This window comes from Clytia hemisphaerica, unplaced genomic scaffold (genome assembly GCF_902728285.1).
Source record: "Clytia hemisphaerica strain Z4C2 unplaced genomic scaffold, Clytia hemisphaerica genome assembly, whole genome shotgun sequence".
Taxonomy (NCBI): domain Eukaryota; kingdom Metazoa; phylum Cnidaria; class Hydrozoa; order Leptothecata; family Clytiidae; genus Clytia; species Clytia hemisphaerica.
The window spans coordinates 832,187-853,136 of NW_027103774.1; the positions used below are offsets into that span (position 1 = coordinate 832,187).

The window sequence follows — 20,950 nt, forward strand, 5'->3', positions numbered from 1 at the left end:
CAGAAAAACAAAAACGAGACAAAAAAGAAAAAGATAGAATACGAAAAGCTAACAAAAATGATGCTTTAGTCAATGAATCTAATAGTATGCGGCGAGTAAATATGTTTAAAAAAGAAATTCGAGTTTTTATATTTACGTGATTTGTAACAGACTTCTTTATAAGGTATCTGTTGTTTTATTTGACGAAAATAAATATGACTGTGCTAACGAGAAAGTGTTTTCGTATCGTGTTCTTAGTTTCGACAATAAAGAATATATATGTAAAACCTGTCATAAGAAGCTACTCAAAAACAAACTCCCATGTCAAGCGGTCGCGAATGATTTGCAGGTTATCAATTTACCCGAAAGGTTTTCAGATATAAGAAAATTAGAAAAGGTCATCATTGCTAAACGTCTCTTGTTTAAAAGGATTACTATCATGAGTAAAGGACAAGCCCCAAAAATGAAAGGAGCAATATGTAACGTCCCGATAAAAGCAGATGAAATATGCAACATACTACCCCGTGGAATGGACAATAACGGAGTCGTTAGGGTGGCTTTGAAAAAGAAAATGAACTTTAAATCCAATGTCTACTTTGAACCCGTCCGGCCAAATTTTGTTAGAGAAGTTCTGACCTATCTAAAGAATTGCAATCCTTTGTATTCTGACATAGAAATCAACATAGATTCTATACCCGATTGCTGGATCGATTCCATCAACAACAACGATCAAGATGAAAATAACGAAATTCACTTCGTAAATGAGGAAAACATCGACCAAGTTAAAACTGTTGAACATGGCGAAGAAGAGGATGAAAACCCCCTAGATCATCTGCGCATTCCCGCTTCGGAAACAGTTTTCGTTCCCGAATTAGCACATGACATTGTTGACGACTCTAATATTGTTATTGCTCCTGGACAAGACCAAAACCCCTTACCCATAATTTGCGATGAAGATTGCGAAATGCTTGCCCATCCCCATTTATTTCCTACCGGTAAATTTGGATACACGTATAACAGGGATGAAAAGTTGAGCCCTTGCAGATACTTTAACCAGCGACTATTAAACTACACTCAAAAGTTTTCCTCCGACAGTGACTATATTTTCTATGCGCAATCTTTATTGCAGCATTTGAATTTGAACAATAGCATAAACACAGCTCTGAAAAAGATTCAAACAGAAGGATTGACCGCTGGCAATTTGTCTCAAAACTTTAAGGAGACAGTTTCCAATCTCGTTGCAAATGACAACGCATATAGTTTTATGAACAACTTAAAAGGCACCCCTGCTTATTGGAAACGATTCCTTTATGAAGTTTTAGCAATGGTAAAGCAATTAGGGTTGCCAACATTCTTTCATACTTTATCATGTGCTGACTTAAGATGGCCTGAAATTGTTGAAATCATTCAAAAAATAAAAGGGAAAGATATGACTGAAGAACAAATAAACAATTTGAGTTATTTGGAGAGAACGCAAATTCTACAATCGAATCCCGTCGTGTTGGCAAGGCATTTTCAATATCGTCTCGAATGTTATTTCAAACACATTATCGCCAAAGGAGCATTAGGAGGAAAGTTAAAGCACTATGCTATAAGAATAGAATTTCAAGCTAGAGGAAGTGCACATACTCACTGCCTTGTCTGGATTGACGGCGCTCCTGTCTTAACACGCGAAACCGTTGACGAATACGTTAAATTTATTGATAAAATTATAAAATGTGACCTCCCAGAAGATAAAAATAGCGAACTATTTGACTTGGTAAAGACATATCAAATACATCGTCATTCAAAATCCTGTCGAAAGTACAAAAATCAGTCCTGTAGGTATCATTTTGGCAAGTTTTTTATCGAAAGAACCATAATTGCCATCCCTTTAGACGAGAACCTACCAGACAAAGATGAAATACTTGAAAAAAGGAAATTGATCCTAGCTCCAGTAAAAAACTATATTGACAAAAACTTTGATCCAAGGCATAACAATGTTCATGACCCATCAAAGGATAACTATAAAGAACCGAATTCGATCGAAGAAATCTTGACGGAGCTGGGAATAACGAAAGAAACTTATTACAAAAACCTTGCTATCTCTCCCGATAAAGGTTTTCAAATACATTATAAGCGTTCTCCAGCAGCATGTTTTGTAAACAATTACTTTGAAGAAGGATTGCGTGCATGGGAGGCTAATATGGATTTACAGCCTGTCCTGGACTACCACCGAGCAGTTTCCTATATGTGTGCTTATATTTCCAAATCTGAAGACGAATCAACGGAAGCAATGAAACAAGCAGCAAAAGAAGCATTGGAATCGAATGCATCTTTGCGTGAAAAAATGAAATCAATATCTAGGGCTTACAGAACACATAGGGAAATGTCTTTACAGGAAGCTGTTTCTATTGTCCTCCCAGAAGTTTGGCTTAGAAAAACGTCCCCGGGAGTTACTTTTGCCAACAGTAATTTACCTGAGAACCGTTATCGTGTTTGTAAAAGTCAAGGGGAAATTTCAATTATGGATGCGGACGATAAAAATGTATTTAAAAGAAACATGTTAGATCGGTACTTAGATAGACCAGATGCAAGACACATGAACGGAAGATTTGCTGCAGTGGATCATTTATGTTTTGCTGAATTTTTAGCCAATTACATCCTTGAATCTAAAAAAGTAGAAGAGGAAAATGATTATCAACCGGAAATCCTTGAAGAATTGGATCCATCAGTGGTCATGGACCGACGTTTACCAGCATCATTCCCATTAATGTCTAATAAAAAGGAACGTTTAAAATTGCGTAAAACTAAAAGTGTTTTGAGGTATCACGTTCCGAGCAAAGAGAAAAAGCCAGAGCACTATGCTCATCATTTGCTGTTTATGTTTTTTCCGTTCAGAAATGAAAACGAACTCAAGGGCCAATCAGGAACATATACTGAAAAACTTCTTTTACCCGAAGTATTAATAGAGATAAATAGAAACAAAGAGCTCTTTGAACCATTCGGTGATATGGTAGATGAAGCAATGCTGAATTTCCAAGAGAATCCAAGAGGCTATGATATTTACGGAGAACAGGAAAATGATGAAGTAAGGGAAGAAGAAATGAATGATGCAAACGAAGAAGAAACAAATTATGAAGAGGAAAATGAGAATGAGTACAGAGGAGGTGCTTCAGTACAAACCATTGAACCATTGATTTCAGATGATGAATTAAGTACAAGAATTCGATCTCTCAACGAAAAGCAAAAGTCATTTTTTGATTTCGTATTACGTTGGAGTAGAAAGTCAATGCAACAACTAAGAACTAATGCACTAGAAAAACCAGCTCCCTTTTATGTCTTTCTAACAGGTAGTGCAGGATGCGGAAAATCTTACACGCTTAACACAATTAAATTCTTTTTGGAGAAAGCTTTGACTTACGGCACAAGAAATGCATCAAAAGAAAGATTACTCATTATGGCACCAACAGGCGTCGCAGCTGTCAACGTAGCAGGTTCAACAATAAATTCGGTCTTCAGTTTGATTCCAGGTCATGAATGGTCCAAACACATTCCTAATCTTCCAGATAAAAGTAGGTCAACTTTGAGAGAGCGTCTTTCGGAGCTAAAAGTAATCATTATTGATGAAATTTCAATGGTCTCAAAATACCGTTTACTTCACATTCATCAACGGCTTTGTGATATCTTTGGATGCAGTGAGAATATTCCATTTGCTGGTATATCAATAATAGCTTGCGGAGATTTTTATCAATTACCCCCAATAAAAGGAGGAACAATATTTTCTCCCTTCCCAGAAGCTTTGTTGAATATCGATCATATTTGGAGAAACTTCAAATTAGTTGAGCTTACTGAGGTGATGAGGCAAAGGGGCGATCAAGTGTTCATTGATGTTTTAAACAATATTCGACTTGGAATAACTCAAGTAAATGACATGGAAATCCTCTCTCAGAGAGTGGTCACAGAAAACCATCCTGATTATCCGAGAGAAGCTATTCACTTATGGGCTGAAAATAAACCAGTTGATGCTCACAACAAAATGAAACTAGATGAGCTACCCGGAGGACAAATTAAAGTTGTATCACTTGATAAATTTCCTAAAAACATATGTAATTCAGATAAAAATGAAGTTTATCGACGCGGTCAAATGCAAACGGGAGGGCTAGCTTATGAATTTGTTTTTAAACTTGGTGCTAAAGTAATGATAACATCGAACATCGACGTCGAAGATAAGCTTTGCAATGGTCAGATTGGAGTAGTCGAACATATAAGATTTGATCGTGATGAAAGAGTAAATCGTATATACTTGAAAATGGAGAGTGACGATATTGGTGTCAAAGCAAAGAACAGGGATACATATGGACGAGCAAATAATTTAGTACCAATAGAGAAGATAGAGAAAGAATTTGGGGTTAAAACAACGAAAACATATCCTTCTGTCAAACGTATTCAATTTCCGTTGATGCTTTCGTGGGCATGTACCGTTCATAAAGTGCAGGGAAAGACATTTTCTCAAATTGTTTTCAATATGACTCTATTCGGCCAAAGGAGTTTTAAGCCAGGTCAAGTTTATGTTGCTTTAAGTCGTGTTACTTCCTTGCAAGGATTGAACTTAATGGGTATTTTCAACCCAAATATCATAAAATGCGATGCGAAAGCTACAGACGAATACAATGAGATGAGAGAAAATATGAGCCTCGAAACAAAAAAAACACGTGAAAGAAACAGGAACGAAATCATCGTATCTCTTCTTAATGTGCGCTCATTGAAAAAACATGCCGTAGATATAAGTTCTGACAGAATCCTGATGGAAAGCTCCATAATATGTATGACTGAAACGCAATTGGAGGAGCATAATAATACTGAGGAAATCGAAAATATCCTTAAACCGTTGTCTCTGTATGTTAATAATTTAGCAGAACATGTATATTCTAACACTGCTATTGCCTACAAGCAAGGTATCGAAATATTGGGTAGCAGTAATTTACCTGGGGCCACACGTCTCACACTGAGTCATTATGGTGTAGATTTTCCCATTAATATGATACTACTATATCGCCAGCAAAATCTTAATAACGATCAATTTCTGTATACGATCGAGCATCTTATGGGAAATTATGACAATGTTCATATCATTTTAGGAGACTTCAATAAGAACTTTTTTACTGAAGAATCAAACTTTTTGAGAGCTCGTTTGGAAAATTTTGATATGGTTGTTCATGAACCAACACACATATCCGGCTCATTGATTGATCATGTGTACATCCATAAAGAATTAAAAACAATGTTTGAAATTAATTCGAACATTCATAGCGTCTATTATTCAGACCACGAAGCAGTCCAAATCACCTTAAAAAAAATCAGTTGTTAAAATTATAACGATTACAAACGTTAAATCAAATGAGCAACAACAACAAAGCATTTCGCAGCAGTCGTAACTCATAACACAGCTAGTAGCGGAGTAGCGGACGTAATGGACGGATTCCTTTTATTTAAAAAAATCGTACTACTTTGAAAATCGAAAAAAAAAAAACAAGCAACAAATCGACGAACCGAAGACGGGGCGAGAAAAGTGCTTCCTGATGATGTGTTGGGTGCTGAGTTTTCCTTACGCCCGCCATCTATCCGCACGCCCACCGCGTAGCGGGCGTAACGTGCCTAATATCAAAATGTGCCCAACGCGAAATTTGGAAATATCAACAATTTCACATGAATACTTATACCTTTTCCCCAGCAAACTACGAAGAAAAACCACAAAAAGCAATCGGTAATTATCTTTGAATTATTATACCCCCAACTACTCTAACTGAAAATTATCGATTCCTAGTAAATTCAATTTATAATAACATGTTACATTTGTTTCGAATTTGCATTATTTTTTGATCACCTATTATTATTAAAGGCCATTTACAGGTCCAATTAACTAGACAGCTCTATTAGGCCTGCCATGTGTCTTTTTTCTCTACAATCACAGTCACCCATATTAAAGCTGGTTATTCCTGGGAACTGCATGATGTACATATTAACTGAATGTATATTCATCAATTTACACTTTACTTTTCTCTATTATGTATTACAGGGAAATCAGGATGGCTTCTAAAAGAAAATCTTTAACCGGTTATGTTCATGAAACCAGCCCAATGAAGAAAAAACACGTCAATTTCCGACTTCAAACCACTGACAACCGAGAATTGCGCCGAGCTATTTGTTTTAAAACATCTGCATGTCAGGAATTCAAATTGTTAGAAAACACAGGTCAAGCTGTAACATTACGAAATATTAAAGAAGTCATTCCAGACAACCCAAATTATGCAGAGATCATTTTCAATGATCATTCGACAATCGAGCCAATTGCAAGTGGCAGTTTATCGTTTGAAAGAAGTGAAACCGTATCCGCTCAAACTAAAACAGTGAAAGATATTTTGGCCAACCCTATAGAATCAACAGATAACCGGGTCCATTTAAAAGGTGCCATCTATCATGCTGGTGAGATTTTGAACAAAGGTGGGTTTGATTTACTTGAAGGCAAATTTGCTGATCTCACTGGTGACATGCCTATTTCTTTGTGGTCAACCAACATTCAACCGGTTATGAAAGCAGGGGACAACAAGTGTTTTGAGTTGAAAAATGCTGTCATTAAGCTCCGTAATGATAAAGTGACCATTACAACAAACTCCAATACTGAAATTTGTGCCACGCCTGCTGACAAAGCTTTGAAAGAAATTTATAAAACCATGAAAAAGGTTCCCTTGAAGCCAACTAAAACAATTCAAGCAGCTGTGAAATTCATTAAAGATTTTACTTGTGGCTCCAAGTGTCAAAACTGCGCAAGGTTGGTCCCACACCCTCTCACATCAACCAAATTCAAATGCCCAGGATGCTCATCAATGCAACCAGCACATGGTGACTCCAAGAAAGTCACATTGGGAATTGAAGATCAACTACTGGTTATGCACTGCGACAATTGGAGTTACAGCCCATTTGAGGAGGAAGGTTTGTCAGATTACTTGTTCGGTAAAAGTGTTGAAGTTGTATTTTTTGCTGATTCCAAAGAGGTAGTTTCCATTAAGCCCATGAAGACAAGTGATGGGAAAGCTGTTGTTACAACTCAAAACAATGGCACGAAAGAACAATCAAAACAAAAGTAAAAACTTAATCTGAAAATTAATTTGAAAAAAAAACTTTTCATTTGTTGATGCTAGTGTTTGTATTTAATTTAGAACACCATGAGAGGTGAGTTTAGTTCACTTTTTTGTTCTTAGTTTTAAATTTGAGGATTTGTTTTGCTTTTGACTGAATGGCATTCCCTAAAAAAGGAGGATAATATTGTGTAAAACAAAAGTTGTCAAGAGTTGTTATTTTTCTTTGTTTTTTGCTCTTTTGTTTTTCATTTATTTTTTGGTTAAAGTATGACGTGAATTTATTTGAAACATATTTTTATTATACCAAACATGAAATCTTTATTTTTAAGTTCACTTCATTTGTACATATTTTTTATTTAATTCAGAATACCATGAGAGGTGAAGTTTTGTTCACTTTTTCCTTTTTAGGTTGAAAATTGAGGAGTTTTGCTTTTGACTCATTTTTATATGTAAAACAAAAGTCGTAAAGAGTTTTGGTTTTTCATTGTTTTTCATTTATTTTTTGTTTTATAAGTACGACATGAATTTATTTTGGAACAAATTTTTATCATTCACTTCATTTGTACATATTTTTTAAGAAAACAGTTTTAAAGTTTATATATATTATTTTATTTACATGTTGTGATTAAGTTTCAACCACTATATTTTGAAAAAACTATTTAGAGCATAACTTTTAAAACATTTGTAAGATTTTTTGATTACATTTACGCTATTGATTTAAAAGATGAATTCAAAAAAATTACACTAGTGTTCAATTGTTCAAATAAATTATTAAAACCTAAAAGCTAACCCGGATATTCTAATGATGATAGAGGCAGATAGAGGAGCAAAGTTTGACCACAACTTAAATTAGAGCTTATCCCAAATTATTTTCGATCTCTAACATAGTTTTCAATTATATTGCTGTGTGCTAATAAATGCCTAGATCTTTTTCCAGTTTTTCATAAGTTGAAGTTTTATATTGCTGGGCCTTCATGCCCTTGGGCGTCTTGTTGATTTACAAAAGGCTTTTGATACGGTTGATCACTCTATTCTAATTTCAAAATTAAATCACTATGGTATCAGAGGCAAGGCTAATGAATGGTTTAGATCGTATCTATCTAATAGATCTCAGTTTGTTTCCATCTCCTCTACTGAGTCCTCTATTAAAATAATTCCTCATGGGGTTCCGCAAGGCTCTGTTTTGGGACCCCTTTTATTTCTAATTTACATTAACGATCTCCACAATGCCATTTTTTCAAGTGAAACTTTTCATTTTGCTGATCATACTCATCTCTTGCATTTTAATTCTGATCTTCTATCTTTATGCAACAGAGTCAATCGTGATCTCAGATCCCTCCAAACCTGGTTGAAAGCCAACAAAATTTCCCTTAATGCTGGGAAAACAGAATTTTTAATAAAACTCGTAAAGCTCTTGCTTTCAATCCTTTCCTTAAAATCTTTCAAAGCTCTCATATCAAGTATCTAGGTATATTGATTGACTCTCACCTCAACTGGAAAGCGCACACCACTTTTCTGTCATCAAAACTTGCACGAGCCAATGGTATTATATCAAAACTCAGGCACTATGTTTCAACAAAAACCATTGTTAATATCTACTATGCTCTTTTCCATTCTCATTTACAATATGGTTGCCAACTTTGGGGACTCACTGATAATACTACATCTAAACCTATCTTTATTCTTCAAAAGAAAGCCTTACGTCTCATTACCTTTAATAACTCTCAATGCCCTTCTTCTCCACTTTTCTCAGATCTTAAAAATTCTCAAAATCTTCGACCTTGTCAGATGCCTTAATATTTCTTTTGTTCACAAATTCTTGAACAACAGATTACCTTTCGATCTCCTGCAATTTTTTAACTTCATTCAGCTTGATGCTGATGGTGATGATAATCAAGGTACCAGAGGAGCAAAATTGAAACTTCTTTTTGTTCCTTCCTTTAACACTATAACTTTTGGTAACAAATCATTTATTAAGACCTGCATAACACAATGGAATTGTTTACAGCGATCATACCCTGATATAACCTTGAGCTCATCTGATTATGATATCATTAAATCTCTTGCCTTCACTCACTGTATTGGGGAATACTGAGCTTTTTATTGCTTCAATTTTTTCGGCACTTAGGTGGCCGCATCTTTTTTGATTAGCTTAGCTATAAGGCGGTCTCCTTCCTTTTTATTTTGTTGATTCCGCCTCTTGTATCATTTTCAGATGTGTTAAAAAGGTAAATAAATACTTACTTACTTACTTAATAAATTTGAATGGCAAAGACCCACGAGTACAATCGACCCGATTTTTCATATGAAAAAAAGTTGCTTTTGCACTTGATTTCTATAACCGACGGATGATTCCAATAATCCAAGGTACAGTAAGGCGAATAATTGAAAAACAAAATGTTTGAAAACAAATGTTCATTGTACAAACTCCAGTTCTTATGTTTCGGTTATACATTTAAATGGCAAAGATCCGTGGTTACACTTGACTGGACTCATGTGAAGGATTGTTGATGGTAGAAATCAGGGACAAAAAAAGCTATGGAAAACTTAATGAATGCGTTCTTTTCTACATAGTTAGTGGTATCAAAAATTCCAACATTCTCAATGCTAAAAAAATGAAGTATATTCCTTTTAAAATTTACGTCAATTTTCATTATAGAAGTTATTTGACGTCAAAAAAATGTTCTAGAATAAAGATGTTTGGTAAAAAAGTGACCTGAATTCAGAAATTTTCAAAAGATTCAACAGATTTCTCGATAAGGTAGGTGAGTAGATACGTAAAGTTGTTTTTTTCTATTCATTTCTTTGAATCAAATCGGCCGGTTCTTTCAGGTATATCATAACCCCTTGTAAAGTATTATTATCGAGGAAGGTTTCTAAATGGTTTGGTTCATAATAATGTTGTCTGTAATATTTGGATCATATCGTAGTTCTTCTTTAGGGTTTGCAGAAGAAGAAGTGACGGTTATCATAGTAAAAATACACGAACTATCAGTTTTGCTATACTTGTGATAACACTGATGGTTGGTGTTTCATACCACACCAATGTTTGATGTAAATGTTTGATAGTAATTCGCTGCGTAGCTGATGACCTAGAAGGGTTTTCTTTACACAATTATTGCTTAGTAGTGATTCACAATAGAGTTGATCAAGAAGGGCTTTTCATTACGAAATGCAGGTCTTTGTGTGTGTTTGTCATAGTCATCAAAAGACCAGAAAACTTGTCGACTTATGAAAAGTTTGAGATTGGGAGCCCGTAGCTAACACAGAGCATGCTCACATAGGTAATTGATAGACTTGGTAATTGGTGATAGACTTATGATACTTCCACAAAGATGAAAGAAGAGGACGGTTAGCTAACCTTTTCATCGTTCGCAATAAAGCCTATTTACAATGAGGTGTTCTTTTATTGAATTTGAAACTGTTTCTGGCTCTATCACAAATGTATATTGATAATTTGCCAGCAGAATCGTGAAGCTTTGGAGGAGCTAACGTTTTCATCATTTGCAATATAGCCTATTTACAGTTGTGCTCTTTTATTGAATATAAAATTGTTTAGGGTTCTATGTCAAATGTATATCGATCATTTGGCCAGCAGTAGGCGTGAAGCTTTGGAGGAGCTAACCTTTCCATCATTTGCAATAGAGCCTATTTACAGTTGTGTTCTTTTATTGAATTTGAAACTGTTTCTGGCTCTATGTCAAATGTATATCGATCATTTGGCCAGCAGTAGGCGTGAAGCTTTGGAGGAGCTAACTTTTCCATCATTTGCAATAGAGCATATTTACAGTTGTGTTCTTTTATTGAATTTAGAACTGTTTCGGTCTCTATTGAAGATGTATATTGATAATTTGGCCAGGTAGGCGTGAAGCTTTGGAGGAGCTGACCTTTTAATCATTTGCAATAGAGCCTATTTACAGTTGTGTTCTTTTATTGAATTTAGAACTGTTTCGGTCTCTATTGCAGATGTATATTGATAATTTGGCCAGGTAGGCGTGAAGCTTTGGAGGAGCTGACCTTTTAATCATTTGCAATAGAGCCCATTTACAGTTGTGTTCTTTTTTTGAATTTGAACTGTTTCGGTCTCTATCGCAGATGTATATTGATAATTTGGCCAACAGTAGGCGTGAAGCCTTGGAGGAGCTAACGTTTCCACCATTTGCAATAGAGCCTATTTACAATCATGTTCTTTTAATGAATTTGAACTGTTTCGGTCTCTATCGCAGATGTATATTGATAATTTGGCCAGGTAGGCGTGAAGCTTTGGAGAAGTTGACCTTTTCGTCATTTGCAATAGAGCCTATTTACAGTTGTGTTCTTTTATTGAACTTAGAACTGTTTCGGTCTCTATCGCAGATGTATATCGCTAATTTGGCCAACAGTAGGCGTGAAGCTTTGGAGGAGCTAACGTTTTCATCATTTGCAATGGAGCTTATTTACAGTTGTGCTCTTTTATTGAATTTGAAATTGTTTAGGGTTCTATTGCGAATGTATAATGATAATTTGGCCAGCAGTAGGCGTGAAGCTTTGGAGGAGCTAACGTTTTCATCATTTGCAATAGAGCCTATTTACAGTTGTGTTCTTTTATTGAACCTAGAACTGTTTCGGTCTATATCGCAGTTATCAATAATTTGGCCAACAGTAAGCGTGAAGCTTTGGAGGAGCTAACGTTTCATCACTTGCAATGGAGCCTATTTACAGTTGTGTTCTTTTATTGAACTTAGAACTGTTTAGGGTTCTATTGCAGATGTATATTGGTAATTTAGCCAGCCGTAGCGTGAAGCTATGAACTATTTGATGTTTTCATCATTTACAATTGAATTCGAAATTTTTTTATGTTCAATTGCGAATGTAATTATATCAAGTATCGGTCTACCGAAACAAGAGGGTGATTAGATTTTCCATGGCACGTACAGTTAAATTAAGAACACAGAGTGAAATAAGACTTTGACAGATTTACAGTTCTTATGGTGGAGTTAAAATAGATTCCATTGAATGTAAAATGAGTTGATATGGATTAATCCAGTTGACGTTTTCTACATTTGCAATAGAACTTATTTACCATCACGTTCATTTATTGACGACAGGGAACATTTTAGGTTCTATTGCAAGTACATCGACGATATTAATCCAGCTGTGTGTTTCGGATTTGCTCTGTTCTAATTCTGCATATATTTGCACAAAAAATATCAAAGAAACAAACTCTCTGATTGGATAATATGTTAATGTGCGAGCGAAGTTTTCAGTAAATCAGAGTTTTGTATGGCTCCAAAATTATTGTGGATCTCATTTAAAAACCTGCGATCAATAATTTGTTTGATGATTGAAATTAAGAATAATATGTTATTTTTAATCATAAAGCCAAATTGTTTTCATGCTCAATCACCGATAAATGATAAAGAATTTTGGAAGTCGTTTTTTGAGAGCCTTGCAAATTTTATAAGTTTGAGAATTTGAGAATGAAAAGGTTTCAGTGGTGGTGATAGGATTAGAGGAAACTTATCATATTTTTCTGAGGAACGAGGAGTTCTTCAAGTTCCTATTAGCAAAACTGAGTTTAAAGACACACAAACAGTACTTTTTTGCATCGGCATTGCCAATTGTCTTTTCTCCTCAAAACAGAATTAATTCTTCAGACTTTATGGCGAATTTAAGGTATTTGATTTTGGTGGTACTCTTAATAAGGGCATTTCCGGACTTTCCTGAGCCGGGAAAAGCCGGTATAATGCCCCCAAACGACCCAAATCGCCAGTCTCTATGCCCGGACATCTTTTCCACTTTTCGAGTTCATTGAAGTGGATAAAAGGCGTTTTCTTTTCAGACAAAAAAGCTCTCTTTTCGCATTTCCATCACCAATCCGATAGTAAATAAAATTTTCAAAAGATTTTGGTCAAGTGCATTTGAAATGGTAGAAATTATAAGAAGAGCTTCTTCTTTACACGGAGAACTTTCTTTTTAATTCCTACTACTGAGAGACGGCAAATTCATTGTGTTTAAAATGGAGTCCGCATTATTTTATTTATTTTTATATCATATTTCATATTATAATTCGAAACGTAAAAATAGTTGGATGATAGGGATTGTAGGTAAAGAAATTTTGCTCTCTAAAAGTAATGTTATATCCGCATTCGCCGCATTCCTATCATCGACAGTTGAATAACTCATTAAATGTCAACACTGTTTAATTTCAAATTCAAATATCTTAAGCACAACCCAGCGCCCTCTGGTTAGACCATATTAGAATGGCGTTCTATAAAAAATATTTCAAACAAATGGTATTGACTTTTCATTTTATAAACTGTGGATCTTTTGGTTTGGGTTATAGATTTAAACGGTACTGATCCTGGGTTGCAATTAGGAAAAAATTAAATAATCTTGTAAAGATGTTCGTGTCAGAGTCGAAGGAAAAAGTTTTAAAAATTGACGTCAATGTTCTTTTAAAATTAATTTGACGTCACTTTTGAAATCTTCTTGAAAAAAGTTCCAACAAATTGTTCAGTTAGGTCATTTTTTCCGCACAAAGATGTTCAAATCTTCTTAGGGTCAAAGAAGAAGAAGAAGTGTCGATTATCTCATCAAAAAGACACGAACTGTCAGTTTTGCTATACTTGTAGTTTTGCTATGGTTGTAGTATTCTTGATGGTTGGTATTTGATACCATACCAATGTTTGATGTAAATGTTTGATAGTAATTGACCTAGAAGGGTTTTTCTTTTTGGAAAGAACTTCGATTTTCTCCGCCCTATTGTGAAGTTTTTGTTTATCATGTTCATCAAAAGACCAGAAAACTAGAAGTTCAAGATTGAGAGCCTGTAGCTAACACAGGGAATGCTCACACAATTGCTTAATAGTGATTCACAATATAGTTGATCTGGAAGGGCTTTTTTTTTTTGAAAAGTTCCTCTACTTTGCTCTATTGTGAAGTCTTTGTTTATCATGATTATCATAAGACCAAACAACTTGTCGAGTTATGGAAGTTCGAGTTATAAAAGTTTAAGAATGAGAGCCTCCAAAATACAGCATACTCACATAGTTGTTTGATATTGATTCACAATAGAGTTGATCTAAAAAAGCTTTTCTTTACGAAATGCGCGTTTGTTGTTTGGCTCTATTGTGAAGTCTTTGTTCATCATGTTCATCAAAAGACCAGAAAGCTTGTCAGTCCTATTTACAGTTGTGTTCTTTTATTGAATATTAAACTGTTTCGGTCTCTATTGCAGATGAATATCGATAATTTAGCCAACAGTAGGCGTGCAGCTTTGAAGGAGCTGACCTTTTAATCATTTGCAATAGAGCCTATTTACAGTTGTGTTCTTTTATTGAATTTAGAACTGTTTCGGTCTATATCGCAGAAGTATATTGATAATTTGGCCAGGTAGGCGTGAAGGTTTGGAGGAGCTAACCTTTCCATCATTTGCAATAGAGCCTATTTACAATCATGTTCTTTTATTGAACTTAGAACTGTTTCGGTCTCTATCGCAGATGTATATATTGATAATTTGGCCAGCAGTAGTGTAAAACTATGGACTAGCTGATGTTTTCATCATTTCCAATGGAGCTTATTTACAGTTGTGTTCTTTTATTGAATTTGAAATTGTTTTAGGTTTCAATGCGAATGTGATTATATCGAGTTAGCAATAAATGTGATGGACGTGCCAATGATCCGTAGTAGAGGCTTGTTTAACAATCTAGTTCTTTGGTCAAACAAAAGGGTGATTCGATGCTCCATGACACATCTAGTGATAATTAAGAACATAGAGTGTAATAAGGCTTTGACTTACGATTTTGACAAAATTACAGTTCTTGTGGTGGAGTTAAAATGAGTTATATTTTGAATGTAACATACACAGCCGTGTAAAATGAGTTGATATGGATTAATCCAGTTGGTGTTTTATACATTTGCAATTGAACTTATTTACCATCCCATTCATTTATTGACGACAGGAACATTTTAGGTTCTATTGCGAGTACATCGACGTTATTTAGCCAGCAGTGTGTTTCGGATTTGTTCTGTTCCAATTCTGCATATATTTACACCAAAAATATCAAGCACACGTTTTCAGCAAATCTGAGTTTTGAATGGTTCCAAAAGAATCGCTAGTAAGTGAATCTAATTTAAAGGCTTGCGATCAATAATTTGTTTGATGATTGAAATTAGGAATAGTTTGTTATTTCTAATCATAAAGCCAGATTGTTTTCATGCTCAATCACCGATAAATGATTACAGTGAAAAATTTTGGTGAAGCTAATAATTTTGACATTTCATAAAAATATCAAGTACGTCAGAGAGTTTATAAATACATAGTAGAGAATTTTAGTGAAGTTTTCGTATGTTTGCACCAATCCTAAAAAAGGTTTGTTTAGTGTTGGTAGTGGAAATAGGATGATTTTGAAAAATGATTAATTTTTTGATAGATGGTAACATGTGAAAACCCACTGCTCAACTCAACTTCAGTATCAGGCTTTGTTGTCTCACAAAACGAGTGCTTTAAAAGAGAGAAGGCTCTACCCAGCGCCAGTAAGAATCATTATTCATCGATGTTGAGAAATATTTGAAGTCAATGCTTTCAAGTGCTTAATGAAAGTAGAGTTGGAATAAACGCAAGAAATTTTGAGATACTCTCCGGCTCCGGTATGGGGTATCGGTTGCTGACAAAAAGCCAATAGCATTCAATTAAACTAATGAATATTGAGACCATTCCTGAATTTCTGAAATTGACGTCAAAAAGTACCGACATCAATGCTAAAAAATATTTGACGTCAATATTGATTTTTTATAATTTTCAAAAAATAAGTTAATTTTTCTGAAATTCAGTTGCAAGAATTTTACTTTTGTCTACACGCTAGCATCAGTTTGTTGAGAATACGTTATCAAGAGCTTGGTGAATCTGGAATGTGCAATTCGTTTATTTAAAAACACAAAGTATCAGTGGTAGTGATAGGATTAGAGGAAACGTATTATCTTCTTCTGAGGAACGATGAGTCTTTCAAGTTCCTATCGACAAAACTGAGATGAAACTAATCCCAAGACACAAACAGGTTTTCTCCGGCGATGAATTTTGTTTTTGCCTACATACTGTAAGTTTTTTGAGAATGAGTTATGAGGGAGCCTTGAGAATCTGGTAGCTGTAATTCGCTCATTTGAGACTAAAAAGTCTCAGTGGTGGTGATAGGAATAGGGGAAACTTATTATTCTTTTCTGAGGAACGATGAGTTCTTCAAGTTCCTATCAACAAAGCTGACATGAAAGACAGAAACAGTATTTCTTCGGCATTTCCAATTGTCTTTTCTCCACAAAACTGAATTAATTCTTCTGACTTGAAGGTGAATGTGGTAATTGATTTTGGTTGTAGAATTTATGTTTGGCGATTGAAGTGGATAAAGGGCGTTTTCTTTTCAGACAAAACAACTCTCTTTTTGCATTACCAATACCAATCCGATAGTAATTAGAATTTTCAAAAGATTTTGGTCAAGTGCACTTGAAATGGTAGAAATCAGAAGAGGTGCATCTCTTACACGAAGAGCTTTTTCTTTACAATTTCTACAAATGAATTCGTCGTGTTTAAAGTTTAGTCTAAAAGATTGCATCTAAAGAAATATCAAATCTAAAAAGAATTATGTTTATTGATTGAAGTGGATAAAGGGTGTTTTCTTTTCAGAAAGAAGAGCTTTAATTTCTCCTAATGAATTCTTCGTGTTTAAAGTTTAGTCCAAAAGATTGCATCTTTCCAATCCACTCTCCCGCGACAATTTCTATTTTTTATAAGAACTCTTTATTATAAGCACTATTCCCGCGCTCCTGTGTCCAAGGAAAGACAGACGCTTGCTAGTCTATAACCAACATAGAGCATGTTTACATGATTAATTCACAATAGAGCTGATCTAGAAGGGTTTTTCTTTTCGAAAAGTTCCTTTGTTTTGCTCTTTCGTTAAGTCTTTGGTTATCATGATTATCAAAGGGCCTTGTTTAGTAACGGAAGTTCGAGTTATAGAGGTTTGAAATTGAGAGCCTGTAACTAACAGAGCATACACACATAGTTGCTTAATAGAGATTGACAATAGAGCCGATCTAGAAGAACTTTTCTTTTCGGAAAGAACTTCGACTTTCTTGGCTCTATTGTGCTTTGTTTATCATGATTATCAAAAGAACGAAGTATGTTGAGTTACGGAAGTTCGAGTTATGGATAGTTTACAACTAGCGTAGAGCATGCTAATAAAATTGCTTAATTTTGATTCACAATAGAGCTGATCTTTAATGGCTTTTCTTTTTGAAAAGATCCTCTGCTTTGCTCTATTGTGAAGTCTTTGTTTATGATTTTCATCAAAGGACCAGAAAACTTGCCGAGTTGTGAAAGTTCCAGTTATGGATAATCGAATTAGAGAATATGAAACTAACATAGAGCATGCTCACACAATTGCTTGATTCAAAATAGAGTTGACCAAGAAGACTTTTCTTTACCATTTTCAGAAGTCATCATTTTTCTTGACTTTTTCTTTTTACTAATTCCGCTCACTTGCCGTACCTTAACCCGTGTAAGAGACCGTAGTAAGTGTATATTTCAAAATATCGCCTAACAATTAATGTTTCATGGAAAATAAAGACTCTGAAAATTTGAAAAAGTACGCAAAATTTGGTTGTCACGCCAAAACTTGGATGGCACGCCGAAATTTGGTTGGCACGCCGGAATTTGGTTGGCACGCCAAAATTTGGATGGCACGCCAAAATTTGGATGGCACGCCAAAATTTGGATGGCACGCCAAAATTTGGGATGCACGCAAAATTGGATGGACGCCAAAATTTGGATGGCACGTCAAAATTTGGATGGCACGCCAAAATTTGGATGGCACGCCAAAATTTGGATGGCACGCCAAAATTTGGATGGCACGCCAAAATTTGGATGGCACGCCAAAATTTGGATGGCACGTCAAAATTTGGATGGCACGCCAAAGTTTGGATGGCACGCCTGAATTTGGATGGCACGTAGGCACGCTGGCACGCCAAGACACGTTGGCACGCTAGCACGCTGGCACGCCAAGACAGTTGGCACGCTGGCACGTTGGCACGCCAAGACAGTTGGCACGAAGGCACGCATGGCACGCATGGCACGCTGGCACGCCTAAAAACCGATGGCACGCTGGCACGCGTGGCGCGCGATTTAGCAGACTCTAGAAAGGAGAGGTTTTCGAGCTCCAAAGCACTGAAGAATTTTGTCGTGGTTTCTGAAAGTCAGTATAAAATAGTTTTAGTTTCAAGACCATTGTTTCTTGTGTTTTTGAGCCAATTCCGAAATTCCCACATTAAAATAGTCAATGTCGACAAAACCGTAATCTCGTACAACCTCTCCACGTTAGAAAAGATAGTTATATCCCGCCAACACAAGTCATTGCACAATGCTTGAATGTTGAATTCAAAAGGTGCTTTTTATTGTTCGTTCGTTTGTGTTTAAATGCGTTCACCTTTCACTTCGTAAGATAAACAATTCGCCTTTTGTCAAACTCCACCCATGGTAAACCGACATCAGTGCGTACTCTAAAAGACTCATCATTTATGTGCAGACTCACATGAACTTGAGTATGGGTAGGAAAACGAAAACATTGATTTTCCTGCTACCAATAATATCGTATTATGTTTACAAATTTGTTAACAAGAAAACTTTTTGATTTTTGTTATAATCACGAGTCAGATTTACCCAAGACTTCCAATCGAGAATTTCGCAAATTTGAATCCTGACATTGCAGATTTTGCGACAGGAGATGATCTAATAGTTGATGAATATGATTTTGTGGTTATTGGTGCAGGATCTGCACTAGCTGTTGTTGCCAACAGTTCAAGTGAAAATAAAACATGGAAAATTCTTCTGTTAGAAGCTGGGCGGGGATGAGCTGGAAATATGGCGTCAGTAATCCCAGCTACAACGCACGAACCAAGTTGGTTTAGTGTTACTTCAACCAGCCAATGATGGAAAAACTATCAACTATTTTAACAAAAGGGCAAGTCGAGGACCCGCGTGGTGCAGCCCTTGGAGGGTCAAGCACCATCAATATGATGGGTTACACACGTGGTAATAAACGAGATAATGATTTGTGGAAAGAGCAAGATGGAGTTATGAAGATGTTTTAATGATTAAAGGAGTTATTTACCTACCGTTTCTCTGCTTGGTTTCCTTATGAGAACTGTATTTTTACCTACCATTTTTACGCTCCCCCCCCCTTAGTTTCACGCGGTCGCTAAAATTAAAACAATGGAAAATGTTTGATTTTTTGTGTGTACGCAGTCAACACTACTGAACGGTGTATTGAACGGTATTCTTCGATCAAAGGATAAATTTTGATGGATTTTGATTTAGTTTCAAAATAGTACGTCTCTTTAAAAAATCGACAACATCACATATTGCTTTACGCCTTACAGGCAACAGATGCGTGATTCACACAGCAGTGTAGGCTATTATACCTAATACATGTGCATGGGATGACAGTGTAGGTCTTCGGTCGTTGACGAAAAGAAATTTGCGGCAGCGACAAAGCTAGCAGTACTTTCTGCAAAAATACAAAGGAGATGGATTTCCAGTCGTTTATATGTTCATGGATTTGTCTCCAAGAGAAAGTGTTCATGTTCAATGTTTGGAATCTTGTGTACTGGTAAGGAGAAAAGGTTAAGAGTAGATTATTAACCCCATCCCCCCCCGGAAACTTTATTTTGCTTATGTTACCTCTGGTGACCCTTCAAATCCCTTCCGCGGTTTTTTTTTCTCGATTCAGACCTATCTTTTAATTCCGATCTTTTCTTGATTTGACTTTAAATCCCGAAGGGGTTTCCAGAACCGAACATTGCTGATGGCTAGCCCTAAGCAATATTATTTATTATCATTCCGATCGGAATACACTTGTGATTTCATATTCCACCTAGTAAGGCAAAGTTAGTACTCATACTACCTCGCTTTTTAAAACGATTCATGAATGAGGATAAAGGGGAATGTTTTGAAGCTCTCAGCGTCCAAAAGAGTTTCGCATCGTGTAAGCGCTCGCTTCTCTTTGAGCTGTTCTAAAGGTTTCCAGCTGGAAATCAGGGAGATGTTCTAACATAGAAAATAGATTACGTGATGAGAGGTCAAAAAAGGTGATCGTGATTTGAAAGATTTTTGAGCCATGATGCGTGATTTGGACTTTTTCAAAGAGATTGCATTTTTTTTGCTGATTTGCGTGATCGTGATTAAAGACAAAAGATTCCATGATATCGTGATCAGAGTTACCGCTGTAGGGGGGGCCTCCTTTAAGCTGGATTGAGAAATCCGTTCCCTTTGCTCATTGATGAGACTCCCTTTAGAGCCAATGGTTGTTTTTTCTCGCAATACTTGACAAATTCTACATGTCTTTTCTCATCACCTATGATTCGAATTTTGGTTTGACATTTGTCACTTACAGTAAATTTGTCGCGAACGCGATTTGAACATTTAAAGAACATTCTCGAAAATAGAAGAAACGAAGAAACATTTCGAAGTTTCTCGACACGTTGTTTATGACGTAAACTGAGCACGTTTGTACATTACATAAACTGAACTCAGCAATTCTCATTGTACATAAACGAGTTTGGCAGTTAAAAGCGCTCTCGGACTTGTATGACGTAGAACACGTACTAAATCTTCATTATATTTGAACAATAGGTCTTTTATTTTGCTTTGTTTAGGATTTTCATTATATCAGCAGTTTTTGAAGTAGTATATAAGTAGGGAATTTCTAGTTATTTTAGAGTTAAATTTAGGATAAAGAAGATATACGCTATTCAACATAAGAACTCTCAATCAATTGGTTCCTAAACATCGAATCATAGCCGCAATAATACATGGTAGCAGA

At 35.6% G+C, this 20,950-nt stretch overlaps 1 protein-coding gene across 1 annotated transcript; it reads left to right on the plus strand.

Moving 5' to 3' along the window:
- The first annotated feature begins 418 nt into the window (after positions 1 to 418).
- LOC136806150 (uncharacterized) lies at positions 419 to 5,329 on the plus strand. Its single transcript, XM_067062717.1, has one exon. It carries the CDS (start codon positions 419 to 421, stop codon positions 5,327 to 5,329), a length of 4,911 nt encoding a protein of 1,636 aa, XP_066918818.1.
- Positions 5,330 to 20,950: the final 15,621 nt, after the last annotated feature.